The sequence below is a fragment of the Phalangium opilio genome, unplaced genomic scaffold, assembly GCF_054372755.1.
Source record: "Phalangium opilio isolate 3A_F unplaced genomic scaffold, DU_Popi_V2 ptg000024l_1, whole genome shotgun sequence".
Lineage (NCBI taxonomy): Eukaryota > Metazoa > Arthropoda > Arachnida > Opiliones > Phalangiidae > Phalangium > Phalangium opilio.
In genome coordinates, this window is record NW_028324155.1 from 8,600,214 (window position 1) to 8,623,844 (window position 23,631).

Sequence of the window (23,631 nt, forward strand, 5' to 3'; positions counted from 1 at the left end):
TAAAGTAATTACAATTGATAACTATTCTTAATTTAAAACAAATTAAAATAAATACCTCAGGCGAATTACAACAAAAAACCGCTCACGTAGCAACTAACGTTCTTGTTCTGTTCTTTTAGGCTTAAACTTCGACCTCTATTTGACCTTAGACACATGTGACGTGACGTAAAGTCAATAGTCGGCATTTCAAACCTCATTAGAAACTTTTCAAGCAAATATTTAACAACGTAATTTTTTTAAAAAAGGTTTTTATTCTTAATTTAATATTAATATGAATATTTAAAGTTAATTATGATTAAACTATCTTTATCTACAAAATTATTTCGCCGTGGACCATTTTTTTTCCAAGTTGGGATTATGGCCTATTTTTGATCTAAAAGGAGAAGGGGTGGTGGTATCGAAGCGCCGCCAAGGAAATACGGAATAATGGGGCCAAATTAACGAATTAATACGTCTAATTAGAGAGACGTTAATGAATAAATAAATGGATGGAAAATTCATGTAAAAAAGGGAAGAAATTATCACAATAAATCGGACTAAAATATAATACGCTAATTGATTATTATTTACATAATTAAAAAAAAAATCAGGGGAGACGGTAAAAATTAAAGATGGCCGCTGTAGGAAATATATGAATTCAGATATATGACGTCATCAATAGGAACGTTAAAAGGGGGAGAAGATAAAGCCAATAAATATATATATCTGTGACGTCAGAAAAGCATAAATAAATTAAAATTAAGGATTAAAGTAATTAAGCGATGGGGAGGCACTAATTGGTTTCGTTCATAGATATCGGGAAAAATATATAAAAATAAACTACACTTCTTTATTTTCTGGACCGGTTGAAACTTAATTTTATAATCTGACTGTGATTTTGATTGGCTGACCGATGCATGCTCAATGAAATAGATAATTTTCCGGTAAAATATAATATCCCAAAAAGTACAAACACTTTGCGTAAAAGTGAATCCCTATTTGACGCGATTTAGGAGCGGTTACGTCACGGTTTCTTATGACGTATTTATTACCGTCATCGTTACTAGTCCTTCGGGGTGGTAGAACGCGTAATCCACGCCACAGATACCGTAAACTATCTTTAGCATTCTCCCAAAGTCTGAATGGTCCAAAGGCCGCGTGGGCGAATTTTTGATTCTCGATGACCGCGTAACAGGAAACGACTATTCCGTTGACGACAATGTTCCCTTCCCGGGTCAAAGGAGCGTAGAAACCGGACAACCTCTCGGCACCCACGGAGATGACCTTCTCGAAGGTCAAGATGGAATTGTTTCTAACGACGGCGATCCATTGACCCGGTCTGACCGAATTGGCGAAACGAGTCGAATCGTACCACGATATATTGTCCGAGGGTTTCTCATCCATGGCGTATATCAAATGGCCAGGGGTCAAGACTAAACGAGATCCGTTCTCGGTGGTCAATCGAACGAAATCGCGACTCTGTTTTTCGTCTCTGTCCAAAAATAAGATAACTTCGCTGTACGCGAACTTCCCGTCGCTGGTTACCGATAGTAATTGGTCAGATACTCGGACGTCCGAGATCTTGATGACTCCTCGGTCCGACGTTTCGACCATACTGTCCGCGTGGAAACATCCGCCGCTACGAGCCGCGTCAGACGATTCTGTTCAAAGAAAAAAAAATAATAATAAAATAAAAATCAATTCATTTCCAAGAGATTCCAACAACCCATAATAAAAGGTGAAAGGTCAAACCCCAATTTTTTTACTATCCATCCATTTCTCACGCTTAAAGCCCTACAATTACTCGTCGTTACGCTTCTTTATACACGGGTAAGCTTAGCTATTCGAGGGTAGTATATTTTCCCTTCTAAAATCTAGTGGTTTTCTTCGTAGACACCATCTGAACTGACGACCTAAAGCATCTTCTAAAATAACTACCGATTCTTAATTTTGCGCTAAACATTCTTGTCGTATCGGAAGATGAACCTTGACCCGTGACCCTTTCCATCATCATAGCTTCGTACATATTGTAGACATACTGATAGAAATCACGAAGAATAGGATAATAAACACTACACCACTGATTTCACTCTAATATCTAAACCACTCCGCACTCTGGAGGCATCCATCCATCCATCCCACTGTCGTAAAATTTGTCAAGAATGATTTCCCGATTTTGGAAACAGCGAGTACCGACCTACCGACAAATAAGAGCTGGTATAGTATTAGTACTAGCGTAGCTATGGTGGTCGTCAGTAGGAGGCAATTATCCACTTTCTTAAAGCGCCTTATCCGTTTACCTACATACCATTTCCTCCTCCTTCCCCTCCTCCTCAAGCTCGGCTTTACCTATAGCTTACCAGTTTACCTTTCGCGAAAAGAAACACGAGCTTTTAAAATGGCCCACCAACGACCTACGGGGCTCCCCGCCACGAAGCTAAGATATACCATTTTTCAGGACCAGTTTGTACTACGTATTAAGTACCAGGGGCGACATGGATAGTCGCGGCTGTCTTTTATGGTACTAGAACATTGCAATCCGAGGAGTCTAACCCTAAGCTAGGAATACTATGGGGTAGTACGACTATCGCTTTAAGTACTTGTACGGTTATAGACGCTAGTTAGTGTGGTACGCTATGAAGGTGGGATTTGTTGTTGGAACGATTGTCGAGTTAGCCTGTCAGCGGTAAAAGGAACCACGCCCGTGACTCAAATGGCAGCAATGATTAAGCATTCTTCGCTACCTAGTTGCCTTGCCAACCGTTTTTTCCCAGGCGCCTTTTTCTTATAAAACTTTAAGAATGACCTAGACTTATCTACACTCGTTTATTTAAGCGATTTTTAACAGAAGAATTTGCTTAAAAGATACGGTGGGTTTATGGCCGCGCGGTTCTCTCGCCGCTCAAGGTCAAAGTTCACCCATTGCTCGTGGAAGGCACGCGGAACTGTTTCACGTATATATATTTCTTTTAAATTATGAAACGATACTGTCACGAGGTTATCCGCGATTTATCACGGAGTAAAAACTCTTTCACATCACGCTGGGTATACACTCGAGATTCAAAACGACCAAAAAACATTTTTGCATCGCGGTTTGTGACCTAATGACCCCTCTGAAATCATTTCCCACGTTCTAGTAGAGAGTGCCTGAATTGTATTGTTCTCTCTGAGACGAAGATGGACAGAGACACGTAAAATAACGGGCGCATTCTTTTGTGGTACACGCTTTTTTTCTCTCCTCCTAGGAAACTATTTTTTTCCTCACCGCTTTCTTATTTCTAAGACCCCCAAACTGCATAAGATGATATCAACAAAGGTCAACGATGGAATATTAATTACATATTTTTCAAATCGTTTCCACCTTTGACTCAATGGTATGTGGTATCATTGTATAAAGGACCATTAGGGCTATGATAATCTAAAGTTGTTTTTTTTTTTCTTTTCATATCGTATGAAACGCGAGAATTATTGCAGATCTAGTTAAAATGCTGACAGAAAAAGTTGCCAAACAAGATTGTCCAGAGTCAACATAAAAAAAAAAAATAATTTCCCGCTGCGTAGTTTGGGCGCGGACTAATAGGCTTATTGAGTAAAAGAAAGAACATAAAAACGATGGTATTCTATGAAGAAAACCGCCCAAAAATACAATCCACATAAGGACATTGCGGCGCTGTACTGTTTTGTATTTCTTTATTGGCTCTAGGTTAGCATCAACCCAAAAAGCCAACCCCTATGTTGATTTTCGCTCGGAGAGGACCTTCTTAAAGAGAGGACGAAACCTATTACCCCATCTCAAACTAGGAACGGCTTAACTAAAACATAAGGGACTCGTGACGATTCACTCTCTCTTTAATCTCGTAGACCCTTAGAGCTAGTCAAGAAAAGTTAGAGGGAATTGAATACTCGTAGAACATTCCAAGCTCAGAAACGAACCCATCTTTTCTCTTTTTTTGTGGTCGAGTGTTGCGAGCTAGAAACCAACCGCCGCGTTCTTCTCTTTATTCTTGTACCGCAACAATGTTAGGCTTAGCGCCTTTACCTATTCCCATAGTTCAATAGGTTTTTTTTTTTTACTTTGAAAGCATTCTTTACAGCGGCGATTTGGACTATAGAAGCTATAGCGACTTATTTGTTTTGCGTCAAGATTCAAGAATAGTTCGTGAAGCGAGTTTTTACACTCGCAAACGAGCCACGCTAGAACATCGTGAATTCATTTCATTCTTACAGGAATATCTTTCCCTATAGGGAGTTAACAACTGGCTAGGGGGACGTCACGCAGCCCCTCACTGGTTGGAATTTTTGCGCGTAGAATACCGTTCCCAACCGTTAGGGGGATGAAACTCCAGTAAGAGATAGAAGGGTGTGACGTTTCAGGGTCAGAACTGTTAGCTCCCTATTTAGGTGGTTTTTCTTAGGGCTGCTCCAACCCCGCTCTATTTGCTCTGTTAATCCACTGACACACGTTCCACGAGCAACTGAAGCATCTCAAAGAAAACCGGAAATCCTTCGTTTGGTTAGTCCGTCAAATGGACATTTGGTTATCACTTTAATTATTCATGTTGGAATTGAATGAATTCCTGTCGAAAGTATATGGAGGAAGTAGGCTATTTTCTCCGCTTTATTTAGCTTGTTCTTGTTGCGACCACAGCTAGGGCCAAGGGGAAAAAAATTGCACGGGCAAATTTTCTGGAGAGGTTTTGCTTCTTTTTTTTAGCCCGCCAGGCCAGCGAATCAATCGAAAAGTACCGCCGCACGGTGCTAACACTAAACGACGGAGCTCGGAGCTACAACCTAAGTACCCGCATTGCCCGAAACCCCATCAGGGGGCCCCGCAAAGCTTATTACTTTGCGTGCCAATCAGGTGATACTACACTCATTTCTAGGAAGGTACCTTAAAATCAGTATAACTCTCGAAATATTGTAGATAGAGTAAAATTGAAGGTACCACGAGAAACTAGATGTTTCATATAATAATTTCGCCAAGTTTCATCGAGGCCACTTTTAAAATGAAGTCGCGACAATCGATTGAAATTTGAAATTAATCGATCCAATTCAAATTATGAACTTCTTTAGAAAATGGCCATTATCACTGGATCGTATCGGGACTGTTCTGGCCGTACAATCTTAACAAGCCAACTCTGGCCGGTTCTCTCCTAAGGATAACGAAGGGAATATATAATTCCTAGTTGGTTTTATTTTAAGGCTGCATCCCCCCTTATCCATGCATCCCCCGAAAGTGAGTCTCTTCTCGATGATCAACTTTAGTCTATTTGAATTGATGGTAAGAGGCTGCGAGGACATGCCTCGCATCTTTTCATCACGGCCACTTTAGCGTATCTTCAGCCACTTGGCAGCGCTTTGTTTGATTACCATTTGTATATTTTATAGTTGCAGGTGCGCCCCACCAATAAATTCGAAGCATCTATGCAGGTACGTATTGAAGTCAGGGGAAATTATTAACAAAGTCCCTGGAATTTTAATTTTAATTTTATTCCTTTTTCTATTTAAAGGTTATAATCTCAATTACCGAATGTCGTAACCCCGAGTATTTAGTAGCATTTCATAAAGGACAATTTGGGCTATCATATACTCAAGGGTATTTCCTGGAAGACTTGTTAATATAGAGTTATAACCTTCCAAAGTTTACGACGTGCGGGGTTCATGTCGCATTGGAGTGAGTGTTGACCTCAAAAGGTCAATATCTCGAGCCCCGATTAACCTAACCAGAAATATTTGGCCATCATTTTATAAAGGACATTTTGGACTATCGTGTAATCGAGGGATTTCCCCCGAAAGTTATGTTAACTTGAAGATATATCATTTTAAAGTCGAGGCGGTTAAAGTTGCAAATAAACAATAAAAAAAAACATTTCTTCGAATCCCTTCTAAGATCATTGACGTCATTTAAAGGACGTACATGCATGCCAGATTGATTATTTTGAATTTTAAAGATACAAATAGACGCACCACCATCCCTTTTCTTTAGCATAAAAAAATCCCCTTGAGAAACGGGCTGAGACACAACGAACCTTGGTGGTAAATGTAAAATAACGAAGAAGAAAAAAAAAATTACCTTTAAATTTTTTTTCTCTTTTCTCAGACACAGTACAACGAAACTAAACGAAAACTAGCCGAGATGTTTTTTATGGAGGCCAACCCCTTAGCTAAGAAGGTGGCGAAACGCGACGCCTACTTGCGAGAAATAATTCGGCCCTGGGGCACCCATACAGTCACGTGACGCGCTCTAAAGGCGTACACTTCACCAGCCAAAATTCTCACTTTCTTAGAGCTCAAATATAAAGAGGCTATTATAGAAAGATATAGAAGAAAGAAAAATAATGTTCTTTTCGTCGTAGAATTTGTAATTACAATCCATGCCAGAAATAAAGGTTAACGCTCAAAATTCCAGGTGTATACTTATTCCAGGAAATATCTGATAAAAAAGAATAAGTTGGTTTTTTTCAAGAAATAAATTGTTTAAAATTTAGCTCCGGGATGGTAAATATGAAACTGATCTTGAAGATGATTTTTATAGACAAAGTTTTATAGACACTGAGAAAGGTTATTAAAGTTACTCTATTTGAACTCCGATCCTCATGAAACTCCGGGCAATTACTCTATGGAACGTAATCTTTCTAATAGTACTTTAAATTTAGTCCTAGGTATAATAGATCAGAAGTTATAACTATTTAAAGACGGGGTGGCATCACAAAAATATACTTCTATTTATTTTAAATTACATGTACTTCTAAAAAACCTCGAAAACAAAAGATATTTGGTTAAATTTCGATTACAGAGGTCCCCCCCTTCCAGTCTGGTATACATGTAGCGGAACTTTACGATAATTGGCGTTCCGAATTTACAATTTTCCTCAATGTATTAAAAAAGTTTTATCAGAGATTACGAACTTTTCTCTTAACAAACGCATCTCTCTCTCTCTGGCTGTTCAGTTTTGAAGTTCTTTCTCTCAGAGCGAGAAAATTTAAAAGCGTTATAATATTATTCTATCACGAAAAAGGTACAGAGGAGTCGACCCCTAACACGTCGGGGTCAAGCACGCTTCCACGCTTGTAAATTAGAGGCCTAGAACCCCTTACTACCCCCAACCCAATCCAATTCCCCCCCCCCACCCAATTCTCAACAAAAAGATTTCTAACTTGGAAAAAAGAAAAAGGCCTCAACATTTTCAAAGGAATATTGAAACTAATCCATAAAACTTTAGAGTAGACCCAAGAAAATAAATACTTTGCAGTAAATAAATAAATAAATAATAAAGATTATCGCGAGGAATTATGGTATATTTGGGAAAGAAAGAAAGGAGCAAACGTAGATGTAAATAAACCTAAGCACGCTTCATCGTTCCTTTGAAAGTCCTCAACGCATGCGGACAATGCGAATGTAAACCATTTCACAAAGGGTTAATTTGCTAGAGCATCTCTCCCGCAGGTTTGGAACTGAATTGAACAGCATACTAGAAGCTTTTCAGTCTCTAGTAGATAGCGGTTGAATTATATACTCGCAATATCACTGCATGGCAACACTTGTCCGCGCAGAGTTCCTAAGAAGTTTTGTGTTCGAGATTTGAATAACAATTACATATATTCCCCATAGAGATAAATACAGACGGGACAGAAGAAAGTTTTGACATTAAATTTAAGATTAGGACAGTTTAAATAAGCATTTGTATAATATTAATAATAAAAAATGCGAGATTATTTGTAGTTTACGACTAACTAAATTCAACGGTGGAATTTTATAAACGGATATAGATCATAAATAAACTTTAAGAATTTTCATTTTCACGGGATTATATAATGGAAACCGAGGGGCAATTTACTACCGTAATTAAATTATTTCTGTGCCACAATTTTTATCATAGCTGCACATATGGACACTTGGGATAAGTAGATACGTAGCTCTGAACATCGTTTAGCTTGTTAATTTTGAAGGTTATTATAAAAAAATTGGCCCATCCCTAGCTAGCCACAAAAAAGAAGTATTTTGAGTTTCAACAGAGAATGTTGAAAATCAATTTTAAGAAAACGTGAGTTTTACAGACAGGGAAACGGGTCCCGTGACAAATTACGTGAATGGTTCAAGCGATACAATCCGTACTCACTCGGTGTCGGTCAGTTAAAAGAAATACGAGGCCTCCTATAAAATAATCTCCACCCAAATATAGCCTTCCCCACGTCACGACGGACCTCGCTATACTAGAATCTATCCTTGGAAGAGATCTCAGCCAAGGTACGGTTCTAGTATAGTTATATAGACTGTCCACAAACCGAAATAATTTTAGGTACGACCCCCTGGTTACTCTCGTTGCAGCAGCGTAGCGTTCTTACTTCTCAAGGTGGTTAGCCGGCCGCGCATTCCGATTTCTGTTTAAACTTTGGGATCTTCTTGTACCTGTTTCGTAAATGGGTTTTGAACGAGGGGTGGTAGAAGGTGGACGGAGGAAAGAGAGGAGGAGGAGGAGGAGGGGTGGCAGTGGTGGTGGTGTTGCCTTGGGGCCGATCGCTCCTCGATGAAAAGCCACGGATATAATGTGATAGAGCCGGTGGGTAATTTAGTAACACCCCGCCGGTACCTCACACGATGATCCCCCCAACCCCACAAAACACTATACACCCGACAAGATACCCACTGACAAGAAATCCATCGTCAGAAGTAAATGGGTACAAGTCCGCGTTCCCATGTTACTTTCAACATTTGTAGTATGGGTGTACTCTAGTGACTTGAGATAGTTCATTTGGGGTATACGTGGTATGTCAAACCAAGGAGTAGTATATCGGGCCCACACCACACCCCGATATACTACTCCTTGGTCAAACCCTTCCAAGTCTTAGCACCGGTTTTGGCAGACATACTGGTGGATTTCAGCGCCTTTCCCCGTGCCTTCAAACCCACCAGATATGGCCGTGTATCGCTAGCGTGCTTACAAGCGCAATTCAACCACAGACTGAATAGTTTGTAGTGTTCTGTTCGATTCAGATCATTCAGTTCCAATTACCCGAGATGCTCTACAAACAAAGTACTGGCAACCCTGAAGCGCGGGATAGACAAGATTCCTTGAGTTTTAAACAAGTACTTCGATTGATAAACTTTGTAAGACTTCGTGAACATTTTTTTCTACTTTAAAACCACTAGTGTCAAATGCGAGAGAAAAACGATATTTTATACGCTATTTAAATGGCCCCGTTTTACTTGGAATACAGAATGGTATGAACCCGTGTTCTTTCCGTCTCTCGCAAGTTCTTGGTCGAGAACAAGGCGAAGAAAAAGAAGAAGAATAAGTAGTAAGGTACTTACCGGACTTGACGGAACAGTGTATGTGCGACCTTGACTCGTAATAGACCCAATCGAAGCCAGCTTCGACCGCTAAACGGGCTAACATTCCATATTTTGACCTGTCCCTATCACTCGTCGTAATGTCCACCGCTCGTCCTTCGTAATGAAACGAATTCTTGGCGTGATGTCCCTCTTCGTCCCAACCTTCCGTCACTCGTAACTTGACCCCTGGCCATTGATTCATCACCGAAATCGCCAGCGTATTCAGTTTTTCTTTACACCTCTGTGGGAAAATTTAAAAATAATTAAAAATTGAATAATTGAACTTCGCTACCGACAAATTTGGTGTTTTTTTTAAACGACACCTTATAATTTTCGTTTATTTCCTAAATACCGCTGCACCAATGCTAAGGGGTGTAAAAAAAAAAACAAGATGAAAGTCTGCCTTAACACCCTCGGGGTGAACCGGGCACCTTCGCTCCGCCCAAACTAGGTGGTGTGGTAGCCGACACAAAAATTCCCAAAATTCCTTTCGACCTTTTCTTCAGCCAAACTTGCCAGGGTTAATAGAAGGAAATGGTTTACAGCAACAATTTTTTTCATTTGAACTACAGCTTTACTAAGCGGTATCGAAAAAATGCTAAGCCTAAATTTTCAAATTAGGCTTATGTAATATTTTCCGTAATCACGAACCAGACTTTACCTTTAAGTTAGGTTTAACAGTCGGACTGTTTATGAAATGTCATACATTTGTAAAGATCTTTCACGTACCTATCTCCCCCGTCCCCTTCATAAGAATGCCAAGGACACAAGGTTAAGGTTAGGGTAGAGCAACATTTGTTGAAAACACGACCTATAGGATTCCTTTACAAAGAAACACCTATATTTTCTCCTAACCTAACATTAAACAAATATGTATTCAAACACGCATTATTCGTGTTTACATTTTACCACCGGTTCAATAAAAGAGAGGGCTAGCGCTTTTGTTAACGACAGAAGTAAATAATATGAAGAAATAAGTGAAGTTTTTATTTAAACTAGGCCTAGTCGGCTATAACTTGCATGGGAAATATTTGTTTCAAGAATCACAAACACTATAAGACAGTCAATGAAAGGGATAATAGTATAACAAAACGCGCGCAACCTTTGAATGGACTGAGACATTTTTTTACAATTTCCCACGCTAAGTTTTGTCATGAGAAAACGAATATCTGCCAAAAGTCTCACGGGTGTCGTCTAGAAGCTTCGCGTGGGGTAGAAATGTCCGGCCGCGTCGCGTAGGTGGTACCCGACCATCCTATTCTTGGGTTTACAATGGAACCATTACCGATGGATGCCAAGAGACTGGACATTTACACTACATGATAGCTAGCCATTAATCAGTAGGGGCAAAAAGAGTTTGGACTAACCCTTACGGTGTAAAGTATCCGAACCCTCCAGAGGGTAAGTTTTAACAAACGGAAAGGACTTTTCGTTTTCGTAGCGTCAAAAACGTTTTAGCAATTTGTCTCGGTTTGGCCGCGAGCTTTTTTTGGGCGAAGCGAATAATCGGCGCAATTTCAGCGTCCATTGTTGGGCTCGAGATTGGCTTGGCTCGCGAAGAAAACGTTTACCCTGGCCACGGGAAGAAGAAGAATTTGCGGTTGTTGTAGTACTTGGGCCACCTGGTCGTTGAAGCCAACCATTGCACCAACCTCCTTCAAAATCGATTTGTTAAGAATTGTTATTGAAACTTGGCGGGAGAAGTAGGAGGCGTGTTTATTTTGGTCCATTTCGAAAATTATTTTTAACAAAAGGGTATACACAGTGGACGGACGTACAAAGAAAGCGCTTATATCGGATAGCCGCGTCCGTCACTAAAAATTCCTCCGGGACTGTGATTGAATAGGGATACAAAAGATCAATTTTTCAAATCGAAAAGTAAAGTAATTTTAACTCCTTTTTCTTCGGCGGTTGGCGACCACTCCTTTTTATCGGTTCGGGTTGGCGCTCGCTCAACACGTGTTCCAACTATCTTTTTACAAATTGTTATGGTTACTTTGATTCCATTGTTAAAACCTTTCCCAGTAAAGGAAAAGGTACATCGGAATTTAGAGGTCAGGAATTTCAGAGAAGAAAAAAAAAAATACAAAGCGCGAGAAAAAACGCGCGCGCGGGAAATTGCTAAGCCTAAATTTGAAACTTTTTCAAATTAGGCTTAAGAAATACCATCTCTAAGTCTAATTTAAACTATTAGCTTAACTGCAGCGCGTGCTTCCTTCCGCGTGGCGCTTTGTTAAATTCAAAGAGATCTTGTCGATGTTGCGGAATTGAATTCTTCCACCACAAGTACATGATTTTTAACGAATGTATTTGAGGTCGTAGGCCTTGGCTACTTGCTCCTATAATTGTTTTTCTTTCTTCTTCTCGCGGAAAATATAAATCTAGTTGATTTATGTCGGTGATGGAGGCACTAGCGAGCAATGGAAAGACCGAAAAAGAGAGAGAGGAAGGGACAAGCAACAAGCACTCTTTTTGATTACCTTTGGTGCGGGTAACTGCTTCTGGAAAAAAATCATAAAACATATCATAGCCCATGATGCTCGCTCGCTCGCTACCTTACCATAAATACCGCCCTTAGAAACAACCAGTCACGAATTTATCACTATTACATCATGAATATCGTTCGTATCCGGCCCCTAACTTATAAAGTTAAGTCTTTTATAAAACGACACGAATAACTTCATTATTACCATTAATATTTTACCAACATCCAACAAAGACTTCACGAAGGCTAAATTCGTGACGTCACTTAAGTTAATTAATCTCTCATATCGCTGTTTGATATCAATAATAATTTCTACCAGACAGTTGTTAAACGCGTGTTTAAATAAAACCAGTTGTTAAAATACTTCCTTATCCAACTATAGAGGTTTTTATTTATTTACGACTGTATGTTAACATAGCATAGGTAGCCGTTAAAAAATTTTTTTCAAATAGAACAAGAAAATACGCGTTTCTACGAGCATTCATTTCAATTTTCCCAAAAATCAGTTTTGAAAACTAAATTCTTTTAAAAAATCGAAACCATCCACACGATTCCTCCAAATCTTTATCCATGTAAAAGCGAAAGAAAAAAACCACCCCTCATCCTCCCCGGTTTTCTTTTATTTTATATATATTCCAGTTATAAAACCGGTTTTTTTGGGAAAATTTTCCACCTCGTTAACTAAAACTTACCATATAATAATTTATAGTCGCTCCCCCAATTCTATAATTTTTTTTCTCTCTTTCTCTTAAAGGATACTAATGCGTGTAAAAGATTTAAAGTGCTAGAGGAATGCATACAAATACTAGGAATCAGTGCCACGTCTTAATTTCAACGAGGATTTCGCTAGCCTTTCTCACAGTAACTTCATTGGTTGTTACCAACACGAGGTCAGGTTCAAAGCACGCGCAGAGATATTATTATTATTCTTGAACGTAAAATGCATCATGATTAATTAAATTAATCTAGTTCTTCCCTGAAAACAAAATTCGCCCAGATACATTGATCTAGAAGTGAACTGATATCTAGTTTACTAGGGAGGAGGTATAAATTCGTACCACATTTCTAGCTTTATCTCCAGACCAAACGTATAGGTCCGGAGTTAATCCCCGCCGCCTCTAAATTACAACCAGCATCTCATTGGTTCTTGAAAGCTCACGTCAGCGCGACGCGAATGACGAAAATTACGTATTTTCCGACTGAGGAGAGTGTAGCGAAATAGCCCGGCCTCCATTTACGTCCCCCCTTGTATTTTGAAAGGGGGACTGCAGGACTATGGCGCGCGAATACTTAGGCATCTTATACCTTCTCCCTAATAAACTAGATATCACTTCTTGCGTTGATAAAATGGCTACGAAATGATTCCCATTTAGCTTTACGTATTCCCGATGAGTTAAGAATTTTTAATAATTTTCGTGCAGATTTTTGTGAGAAGACAGTTTAGTTTCCCTTTATTAGGCCTGGCGGTATCTGGTCCCCTTGAAGACGAGTTGGCGTTAATGAGGGCAAATTATAGACGTTCTTTATCGTCATCTCTTTTAAATCGAGGCCCGCGCGCCAACGACGATTTAGCACAGCCAAACGGGGGACCACCGCGTCAGATACGACCAAGGTGGCCCAGACAAACCCCGCTCGCTAACTCACCCATAAGATTAGATGGATGGATCGATGTGTTATACCGCCAGGGACCAACTATAAAGTTCAGATAAAACAAAAACTCCAATAAAACTAATAAATTGTTTTAAAATAATTTATATAATAATTTTTTTTAATGAAGATTTCCCACGCTCTATTTATTTATTTATTTATCTATTAATTAATTAATTAATTAATTAGATTAATTAATTAGATTAATTAACTATTTCATTTTAAATTTAATAAGTATAGGGGTCGTAAACTAGTAAAAAGCGAGACTAATTTCACCGTAAAGATGAATTCGTTCTTCGCAATTTTAAGCGTAATTAGGCTTAACGATTGCGGGCTTCTTTTAACGATTTAACAACTTGTTACGGACATTCCAGCGCACCTAAGAATATTAGAGAGCCCGACGCTAATTATAATAATATATATATATACATAAACAGTTCACACTTTCAAAATTTTAAAAAAAAACCTATCATAGCAATTAATTTGACTTATATTTCCCACGATTTTTAATAACCAAATATTGATTTGATAATTAACTTTGGTGGAAAATTAAGATAATTATTCATTTATTGGTTAGCCTATAACATCAATAACTTAAATTAAAAAAAAATTATATTTACCGAGGGGTGAATAACTTTGTTGTTTTCTCGAATAATTAAATTTATAAAAAAAAATTGTTTGACAAAATAATTTGATATAAAAACTATCTTGTTAGCCTATTTTCTTTATAGTTTTTATCTAATTAAAAATTGTATAAATAGCGAGGTGATAAAAAAAACAACACACTTTATGGCAAGTAGTTTAGCAAGAACAGATGCGTTAATTTATGTACAAATAAACGTTTTTATGATCGACATAGTAGTCACTACATGAACTCTAACTACCACTGCAATATACGACACATGTCAAATGTTTTTTTTTTTTTTTTGGATTTCGTGGAAGTTAAAAAAAATGGGAAAATCAAGTTTTTGTCTATTGTTAATATACGTCCTTTCCAAGGCCGGGTTGATGTTCATGGCGGTATACTTCTAAAAAAGTGTTAAGCCCCTTGGCCAAATATACGTGTAAAGGTATTTTCTTCGTAAGTTAGTTATAGGATCATAATATCTCTTTTTCAACACCAATTTACACTAAAGATTAAAACACTCGGAGCGTATTTAGTTTCGTCGTTTAAAACGCTTTCAACCTCGTTTCAAATTCAACGTGAAAAATTCGCCAGCCCGTGCATGCGTCTTCCGAAATGGATGTAGAAGAAATCGGGAAGCCCGTCGACCGCGCCGTCCCTATATAGTTAGCCCAGGGGCCAAATATGTTGCCAATGAGAGGGGATACAAATATCCTACCCCCCGCCTTTAATTCCAATGCCCGCCACACGGATCGAGGTCTCGGACATTAAATAAGTCGAAATGAAAGTTTATCAAGTCGAGTTCTAGATCCCTTGGTATCTTCGTAATTTTAGTATTTATCCTACTGTAACATAGTAGTTATCACCCTGCACCCAAAACTGATAACGTGTATATACAGAATTATCTTCAAAGTTTCTAAAGGGGGCTTTAGAGAAATTTCCCCAACCACCATTTCTTAACTTTAACCGCGCATGCGCTTCAGGGTTGCCAGATAATTTGTTATTAGGTTTGAAACTGAATGTTTTCACTGAAACGAACAGAATACATAATTTACAGGCATGGAGGATACCTACCATTAAAACAAGGAGACCAGGCGACTTAGAGCGTAAAATCGTCTGCTATTTTACGCTCTAAGTCACCTGGTCTCCTTCCGTTAATGGTAGGAATACTTCATGTCTGTAAGCTATGCATACAACATAGGAAAAACTCTACATTGTAGTAGGAAACAATCCTCTCTCCCGAAATCAGCTAAGTATCTGAAGATGAAATGGGGGACCCCTCTAAAGACGGTGCATGGTGCGGCTACAGTTTTTCATTCTCTCTTTTTCTTTTTTTCGTTAATAATTCGTTTTGATTCGGCGTCAATTTGGGATGGGATCATTGAATGTGTTGCTGTTAGCGCTTCTTTAGACACCGAAAACCCGCTCGGCCAGCCAGAAATGGGAGGTTTCCCCCTACCCACCCCAAAAATACATCTAAGACAAACGATGCCCCGCCACTATCCTAAAAAAATAAAGAGAGAATTACAACCCTGATGCTACGGCATGCCCAAGTACACGCACCATCCTTATAATATACCATCACGGATTTGAACCAAGACACGTTCCCGTACGCCGTTCAGGGGTCGAGGTACTGTTTGGCGGACTAAGTTCCATCCAAGATGGAGGAAATATTCCGAGAGGGTATTCACTATAATCAGAAGTGAGATGAGACTAGAAGTGAAGGGCTCTAGCATTGGTAATAGATCCTGGCATTAGTGAACAAATTTGAGGATTTTACGCCGCTTCAATCGCGCCTACGCTAGAGAGAAAAAAATTGGTCGAGTTCCAAAAACATTTCCTACCCCCTTCCCCTCAACCTAAAGCGGCGAAACACGGACGCGGGTGCTTGAATCTAGTTCGGCCGTCTACCACCGCGAGCGTCTCACGTTTTGGAGGGGAAATTATGAAACCGCCACTAGAGGGCCAACCGTTGGTGTTGTTATCAAGAATATTCACTTTCGCCGAGTGAAGAATTTGGTTAGCTCAGTACTTCTAGTCTCATCTCACTTCTGCTATAATACATCGCGAATATAGCTTAATGATTGCTTTTTTCTGGCATTTTATAACTTCAATAAATAAATTAATTCATTTCTCATTTGCCAGTTGTTCACTCGTAAGAATATTTAGCGTCATTTTTGAGGCCCCATCACGTAACACCTTGTTTAACGCCTGGATTAGTTAGGGCCTAAATTTTTCATAATAGATAAGAAACCTCAAAGGAAAAGGCGCGCGAGAAGCTCGAGCGGATATTGCGCGAGATTGAGGTGACGTAAACCAGGCATCATACCTTATTTTATAGGGGAGCAAAATCACGAGACAAATATTAAAATGAATTGATTTGAATTAAAAAAAAAAGCAGGCAAAAGCGCGCGCGAACTGCATTCGGGATGAATTATCTATGGCGTGGGTACATTTTCCTTTAATAATATTTGGCGGTTAAAAATGAGTAATAGAGGGAAGGTGTCAGCGATAGGAAATCTTTCAAATCGTTCGTACTCGAACGACGGACGAACGCTATAGAGAGAAACAGAATTTCTTATCAGTTATAATACTCGAAAACATGGTCGACGCGTCTTGAACTTTGGGACCATTTATCAAAACATAACTGGGATATGTATATAGCCGCGTGTATAGGAGCATGCATGCATGCATGCACCCTGCAGAAATAAGAGATGCCCCAAAAGATACGCGAGAGCGAAAGCGTGGTTTAGCTATTCGCCTTCTTTCTTGATCGCCTTAGTACTACCAAAAGGGTCAGTCAATTGTTACTGAGCAAAAAGCTTTAATTTCCCAATAGCCATGAATTTCCGGATTCATTTATGACGTCGCGACGGAGTCAATGACGAACTAACCCTATAAAGGCATGCAGGACCTTCTATTTCAGTAATAATTCCTCTGCCAGGTCGCTATTTGTTCCCGATATCTATTGCCGAGCGGATTGGAATCTTGTTTGCGCCTTTGAGATGGAAGGCGAGGCTCGTTATCGCCGTTTTCGAATGTTTTCTCTTTTTTTTTTGTTCTTGTTAAGACGCTTTATAATCTTTAATAAGCTTAGGGGAAAAGAAAGGTCCGCGAGAGCCTCTTACGGAGGTTTCATCGAGCGTTTTTTCACGCGCAGGCAGGCTTAACGCGTAAACGCCTAAAAGAATATCGGGACGCTGCACTTTAAACCCGTCGGAAGGAACAGAGCGCCCTGCGCAACACACACTCAAGTGCATGCGTGCATGCTTTTTCCCGCTTTTCTTCAAGAGCCATATGACGCGTTATTATTATTGCCGTTGTTCTTGTTCTTCTTACGAAATTTCAAATTTGACAACTCAATTTTCATAATCTTGACACAGAAATATGAATTCAGAGAAATATTATTTTAACGAGCTAGGTTAAAGAACTTATTTCTTGGAGTACCGATTGTTATAACCCCAAATATCAAGTATAGTTGGGAAGGGGAGAATTAGGGCTATGACATACTCAAAGGATATCCCCGTATCTCTTATAGAACCAGAGTTAAAAGGTGTCATGTAAATAAGCCCATGTTAGTCGTATGGAGGTGACGTTTATGAACATTTTGCTTAATTACTCGGGCCCTGATTGTTGTAACTTCAAGTATTTAGTATCGTTTGAAAGAGGAGAAATAGTGCTATAACATACTCAAGGGATTTCAAGGTAACTCTTATAGAACCAGAGTTATAACACTCCAAAACGGAGGTTACAATAAGCTCGTTTATTTCTCGAGAGCTTTTTTGTATAAAAAAGGATTCGGAAATTCGATGCGTGTTAACTAACTAAAGGCAGGGCGTCATTGGAATTTATGGCAAATAATAGGTATAGGGGAGCGATCCAAAGGAGCGCGATATTCGCGCCGTCCCACGCTCGGACGATCTCTGAATGGGAGAAGCTTGGATATGGGCCTCAGACACGGCGCCCAATCGAACGACAAGAGTTCAAAAATCGTCGTGTGGGGTCCAAAAGAGAGGCGGCCCCGAACTTAGCATACTCCGCCAATGGTAGTTGCACCAGCCCCGTAACCGAAAGAAAGACTTCCATCCCACGACTTGCCAAAACTACACGGATATAAGTTACCTATATGATTTTTCACGCCGTTAATCGTTTCGTATAACAGAGGGGTGGTTCACTAGCTAGAGTATCATGGGACGAATTTAGGCAATAAGTGGCGCGTTCGCCGCCAAGTGATTTGCCCCTCTGATAGTACAATCATAAGACGCGTATTGAAACTAAAGTGAAACCAAACACAAAGGGGTTAAGATAGTATACCAAAATTTGTTGGGAATGTTCGGAATTTTGGGGAGGTCGGCGGCGGTTAGCAACTCCGTGGGAAAAGTGACGAAAAAGAAAAAAAAACTTGGGTAATTTCGAAGATTTCTTGTATAGATAAGACAAGGATGGGTATATAGGAAGGTCGCGTCAAGAGCCTCCCAGGTAACTTCACCCCATTTAATAGGTATATCTACCGCATTGTAAAAATATAAAACTTGAACACTCAACAGGCAGTTTACGACCCTCTGAACAACTAACCTATGACAGTATACCTCAATGGCGTGGGAAAACAAAATCCCCCAACAACAAAAAAAAAAAAAAAAAACGAAACTGGTCCTCTAAAGCCGCACCACATTCCATGACGTATTATACCATCCAGATTGGTTTGCCCTTTCTTTTGAAACCCTCGGGGTCCCGCCGACGTCAATGAAATGAATTGACGTCATGATGGGATTTAAAATAAACAAAGGCACCTTAAGAAACAGTTAAATATAACATTTTAGGTCAGCCTCGTCCAACATTTCCTTGACCAACTAAACTGTAGCGTTGTAATCGACGCTATAACTTTCATATCAAAGTTTTGCTGTTGGTCTGTGTATATTTTTATCCAACACAGTCTGAACCCATTCTAAAAATATATCACTGAAAAAGGCATATACCTCGTAAAACCTATTTGGCAATCAGTAACTTGACGTTAATGCTACCTCCGAATTAAGGGGGGCAAGCGAGATTGTAAAAAAAGGTTTCAAAAGGACCCACCAAAATCGGTAAACTTCTTTCGAAAAGTAAATATATTCCGAATGAGTAGTATTACTATCTCGGTCGTAACTTTTAATTTCTCGTTACTGGAAGCTTACCGCCAGCGAAGCTATGCTCCTTGCAAGATACACGCTTTAAAAAATGCTTATCTTCGCGAGACCTTTTTCTATTGGCGGTCTCCTCTACATTAAATAATTTAGTCTCAATATATTTAAACTATATAAGAAACAGAGTATTTGATAAATAATTCAGCTACAAAAACAAATGAATTTATACATTTTTGGAGTCACGTGGTTAATTCACGAGAATTTAGATCATGCCACGCGGTAAAGTAATTCACGAGAAATTCGATCACGTCATGTGATCTCTTAAAATGTGGCTTAGAATACATACACCTCTTGCGCATTTGCGAAAGGGTGTGTGGTTATCTGCAAATATACACTGGAATGCAGTTCGAATTTCGTTTTCTATTATCTCGTCACTGAATAGCATTCAGCGGTAATCTAATCTCGCGTTGCATTGTGGGATATAAAATATGACCCATCTCTTAGCAATTTAAGGTATTATAAATTTATAATATCTCAAGACGTAGTCTGTAGTCTAAGTAATAAATAAGGCTAATAATTAAAATTCATTTTTCATTAGCTACGGTTTTGACGTTACAGGTAATTGTTTTTTTTTTATGAGGTGCATGGAAAAATTGTTTAAAAAACCCGCCTACATTTCTATTATGTGTAAATTAGGAATTAATCTTCCGGTTAGGGCTGCAAATATTATATATTCACCCCCGCTTCCGAGAAGGTGAATTTTTTTTTTTTTTGGAAAAAAAATTCTGTTTTCTCAATTTTCTTATATACCATAACGGTAAGTTAATACCAGGGTATCCTAACATCCTGTTTAAGCCACAGAGTGGTAATATAATAGGCCTTCCGATGGATTAGGTATTAGAAATTTACCAGAGAGGTCGGATACTAAACTATCTGATAGTTTTATACCATGTTAATTGCTTGGAATTGGCGTATTCGAAGTCGGGATAGGTGTGTGATCCTGGGTTTTCCCATATAAAAAGGATACGCGGCTATTTTTAGAATTTTAGAAAAATTAATATTCAAGTTCATAAGGTCACGGAGGGGAGTGTAGAAGGAAAACCACTATATGGTAGTGGGAAACATACTATCATAGTCATCTTCGAATAACTAAGCCACACACCCTTAGTTTGAATAAGGGAATCTTTAAAAATATTTAAGTTTGACGAATTTAGGTATACAATATTTCTCAAATCTTGATAAGTACTTACTCCAAAAAATGCAAAACATTGTACAAGTACCATCGTAAGTACGAGATCTACTTAACGGTCCATGCATAGAATTTACTTTCGCCGATGCGAGAAAGAGAGATGCCCGAAAAGTGCATGCTTTTACTAACTTGAAAGTTCGCGAACGTAGCAGCGTCAATTTTTTTTTTTTCAATCAAAATCCCCGCGCATGGTACCGACGGTATAGTTATAATCTGGTGAACAGAACTGGGTTCGTCTTTGAAAGAAGAGTAAAAAAAAGGTAGTTCTTTGTCCCCCGACTTCTTATATTGTGTCTTAAATTACAGAGTGTGGCCCTAGGGCAAATACTCGGGGATACTGGGGGAAGGAGCGAGAGGCTAAAATGGCCACGAGGTTACGCTTTTACGGCGCTAAAGGTCGAGGAATTATACGACCCCGGGTCTTTTCAAAAAAGGAGAACTATCAGTGATGCTTGTAAAACAATTATGGCCCCCTCCTGAATGGTACGGTACGGCATGATGGCAATCGACAAAACCTCAATGTCCAAAAAGCGCCTGTTTTTCAACTCGAGATGACACCGAGGTCCAAAGTTTTAGAACGCGCGCGGCCCGGGTTTTATTGGGTTTCTTAAAGGCGAGCCATTGCTATTGTCCATTAAAGAAAAGACGTACACGGTAAGTCACCAGGGGATACTGCTTGTACTCGGTCGCGGTACTCTTCAAGTGGGCGTACTCGGTCCTGATGGTACTATACGATAAAGGAGACCCTTTACAGATACGTAACACTAACACTAGATCGCCTATTTGTAGAGCGTAGTAAAAGAAGTTGACAAGGGGAAATACTTGGAAGGACCGTCGTTTTTGACGCCAAAAAAGAAGACAAGAACACAGATAGGGAAGAAGAAGAAGAATAGGTTAGAGGGGTGGAGTAATGGGCAATTTTTCAAAGTTTGCCCTTCTTGTCACCCGGGCAATAATGGCGGGGCTCCCGGTGAGAGGGAAATTAGTGTGGGAAAGTAGTCTTTGTCGTAAAAAGGGGTCACGACCTCCGCGTGCACGAGAAAACGCGCTCGTCGTAAAACGTTTAAAAGTGAAAGAGAGGAATTAAAAGGAAATATAAATATACGAATGAATTCTTTTCGGGGAAGATTGGTAAGTTTACCTGCGTCATTAAACGATCGGCTCCCGTGCCCTCTTCGTCCTTGAAAATGATATCCGTATTGTAATTAGGCACCAACTCCTTGAACCTCGCGTGATACCGCGTCAGTCTGCCTTCGCGTAAGCCACTAGCGGCTAAAGTGTCCTCGGACACGTTGGGAACGTGTTGTTTAAAGACCAAAGGCGTTAGTTTACGAGGCGGTCTTCGACGACCTCCTCCGCGACCGGGACCGCAAGACACCACCGGCTCCGGACACAGTAACGAGACGATGATTAAAGCCATCAAACACTGGTAGGCCACCGAGCTAGAATTGGTCGGCGGGCAACGCCGCCGCTGCCGAGGATGGTAGTTGATGGCGTTCTGGTACGGAGCCGGGATGGTCCGACGATGATGATGCTGGTGGTGGTGGTGGTGTTGGCACGACTTGTCGCCGTCGTTTTCGTCGTCTTTGTGGAGCTCGGCGCGGGCCAAAAGAGCCAAAGCGAATGGACCTAAGAGAAGGACACTCATGGATTCCAGAATGGTACGCCGAATGCGCGCCAAGAACACTGCTTGCGGGCCGTAAAGCCGACGGACTGCCGTTTCAAATTCACTTCGAACAACAACATTGGGAACGATAATGAACCCGGGCACCACGGCGATCTTTTTAACTCGCGTCGTCAGACATCGAACTAATCCCGAGTCGTCGTTCTCCGCCGCCGCGTCCTACCTCGACTATTAACTTTATAACTAACAACAATTCGCGTAATTTTAAAGGTTCTAGCCCGCGATTAAAAATACCAACCAGTTTGAAAATAAAACAAAATTTAATAACAGCGTTTTAAAAATCTACCGAGTACTCATTTCAACAACGCGGAAATCGGCAAGTTAAAAATCCCCGAGAGACTACGTTCGCCTTGATTAGAAAAATATTCTTAAAAGAAAACACCACAACGTTGTCACAATCTCGTATCTAACACAACAAAACACTATCGTTTTAAAAATTGTCTCAGTTGAAATCAAATCAACCTTTGTTCTGTCGGGGCGTGCACCGAAATTTTTGAGAGAGCGAGAGAGAGAGAAATAAGAATATTGACTCGAAACTAAAATTTAAATTTAAAGAAACTCATGGCTTCTGGGGTCCCGTCGCAAGCAATGGAATGGAATCGAACTCGTCAGATCTCGGGTCCCGAACGACCGAGGTCCGAGTTCCATTTCCCAAAAAGAGCTTCTTGCTATTTTTTTTCTCCTTCCCAACAGAGGAGGGTTGGATCTAAGGAACGCTCGATAGCTTTAGGTAAAATTGAGGTGGTTAGTAAAATAGACGGGGGGTCTTGAAAAAAAAAAGGTTGTTTCTTTTCCAATGGTTCGCCAAGAAAACTCAAGATATTATACATCAGAAGAAGAAGAAGAAGAAGGAGAAGGAGAAGGGGGGGGATACACAAAAATGACTTAGGGGAAACGGGGGAAGAAGTTTTCTTAAAAGTTATCCCTTAAGATGGTAGAGAGAGAAACGGGCGGTACTATGTACTACACACTTTGCGCGCTGGGTCTCTCTCGAGATATTTTTTGGCGCGTATTTGTTTCGCCACCTTGAGGTGTAAAAAGCCCCTCCGAGAATTATCGCCAATCAAGAATAAAAATAGATCTCTCGCCAAGGTGCTATGTCCCTCCCCCTCCTTCCCCCCATCCCTCGTGTCCCCAGATAAAACAATTATTGACTTATAAGTAGTGATTATTGACTTATGATAAATAAATAAATTAAAAAAAAAATGCCCTCGATAAGGAATTGGCAGTATTAACTTTGAATAGAGATAAGTCGTTAATATAGTACGTTTATATAAAGGGGACTTTTTCAACATATAGTTTATCTTCCCTTTAGACTTTAGAGGGGAAACAAATAAATTTAAATGGGTTATACTCCCTTTAAGAATGTTAGTTGGAAAAAATGGCGTATGCCTACGGGCTACTTAAAAAAAATAGTTCATTTTGGTGTTATTTTTTATAGCGTTTGAGGGACTTGAAATCGAGTAAAATTTTCTTTTGAAAAAACCGGTTTTTCAATGAGTGGAA

General features: G+C 39.7%; 1 protein-coding gene and 1 long non-coding RNA gene across 3 annotated transcripts; one reads left to right on the top strand and one right to left on the bottom strand.

Annotated features, from left to right (window-relative positions):
* Window positions 1-231: 231 nt before the first annotated feature.
* Window positions 232-22,900, bottom strand: LOC149692694 (sonic hedgehog protein-like). Its single transcript, XM_089868511.1, has 3 exons — window positions 21,583-22,900; window positions 9,292-9,553; window positions 232-1,640 (listed from the first exon to the last, which is right to left on the bottom strand). Exons 1-3 carry the CDS (start codon window positions 22,087-22,089, stop codon window positions 901-903), a joined length of 1,509 nt encoding a protein of 502 aa, XP_089724637.1. The 5' UTR covers window positions 22,090-22,900; the 3' UTR covers window positions 232-900.
* Window positions 3,302-6,763, top strand: LOC149692695 (uncharacterized). 2 transcript variants are annotated; one of them, XR_016382846.1, is made up of 4 exons: window positions 3,302-4,840; window positions 4,904-5,409; window positions 5,490-6,015; window positions 6,080-6,763. It is a non-coding gene; the product is annotated as an uncharacterized LOC149692695 (long non-coding RNA). The 2 variants fall into 2 exon arrangements; XR_016382845.1 differs by having other exon boundaries at window positions 3,306-5,409.
* Window positions 22,901-23,631: the final 731 nt, after the last annotated feature.

What these genes read in the sequence shown, in the direction of transcription:
- LOC149692694 (XM_089868511.1), bottom strand. Translation starts at nt 22,089, where the DNA reads ATGAGTGTCCTTCTCTTAGGTCCATTCGCTTTGGCTCTTTTGGCCCGC. An exon ending in CCGATCGTTTAATGACGCAG is followed by an intron (nt 9,554 to 21,582) that starts GTAAACTTACCA and finishes ATTTTCCCACAG; the next exon opens with AGGTGTAAAGAAAAACTGAA. An exon ending in ACACTGTTCCGTCAAGTCCG is followed by an intron (nt 1,641 to 9,291) that starts GTAAGTACCTTA and finishes TTCTTTGAACAG; the next exon opens with AATCGTCTGACGCGGCTCGT.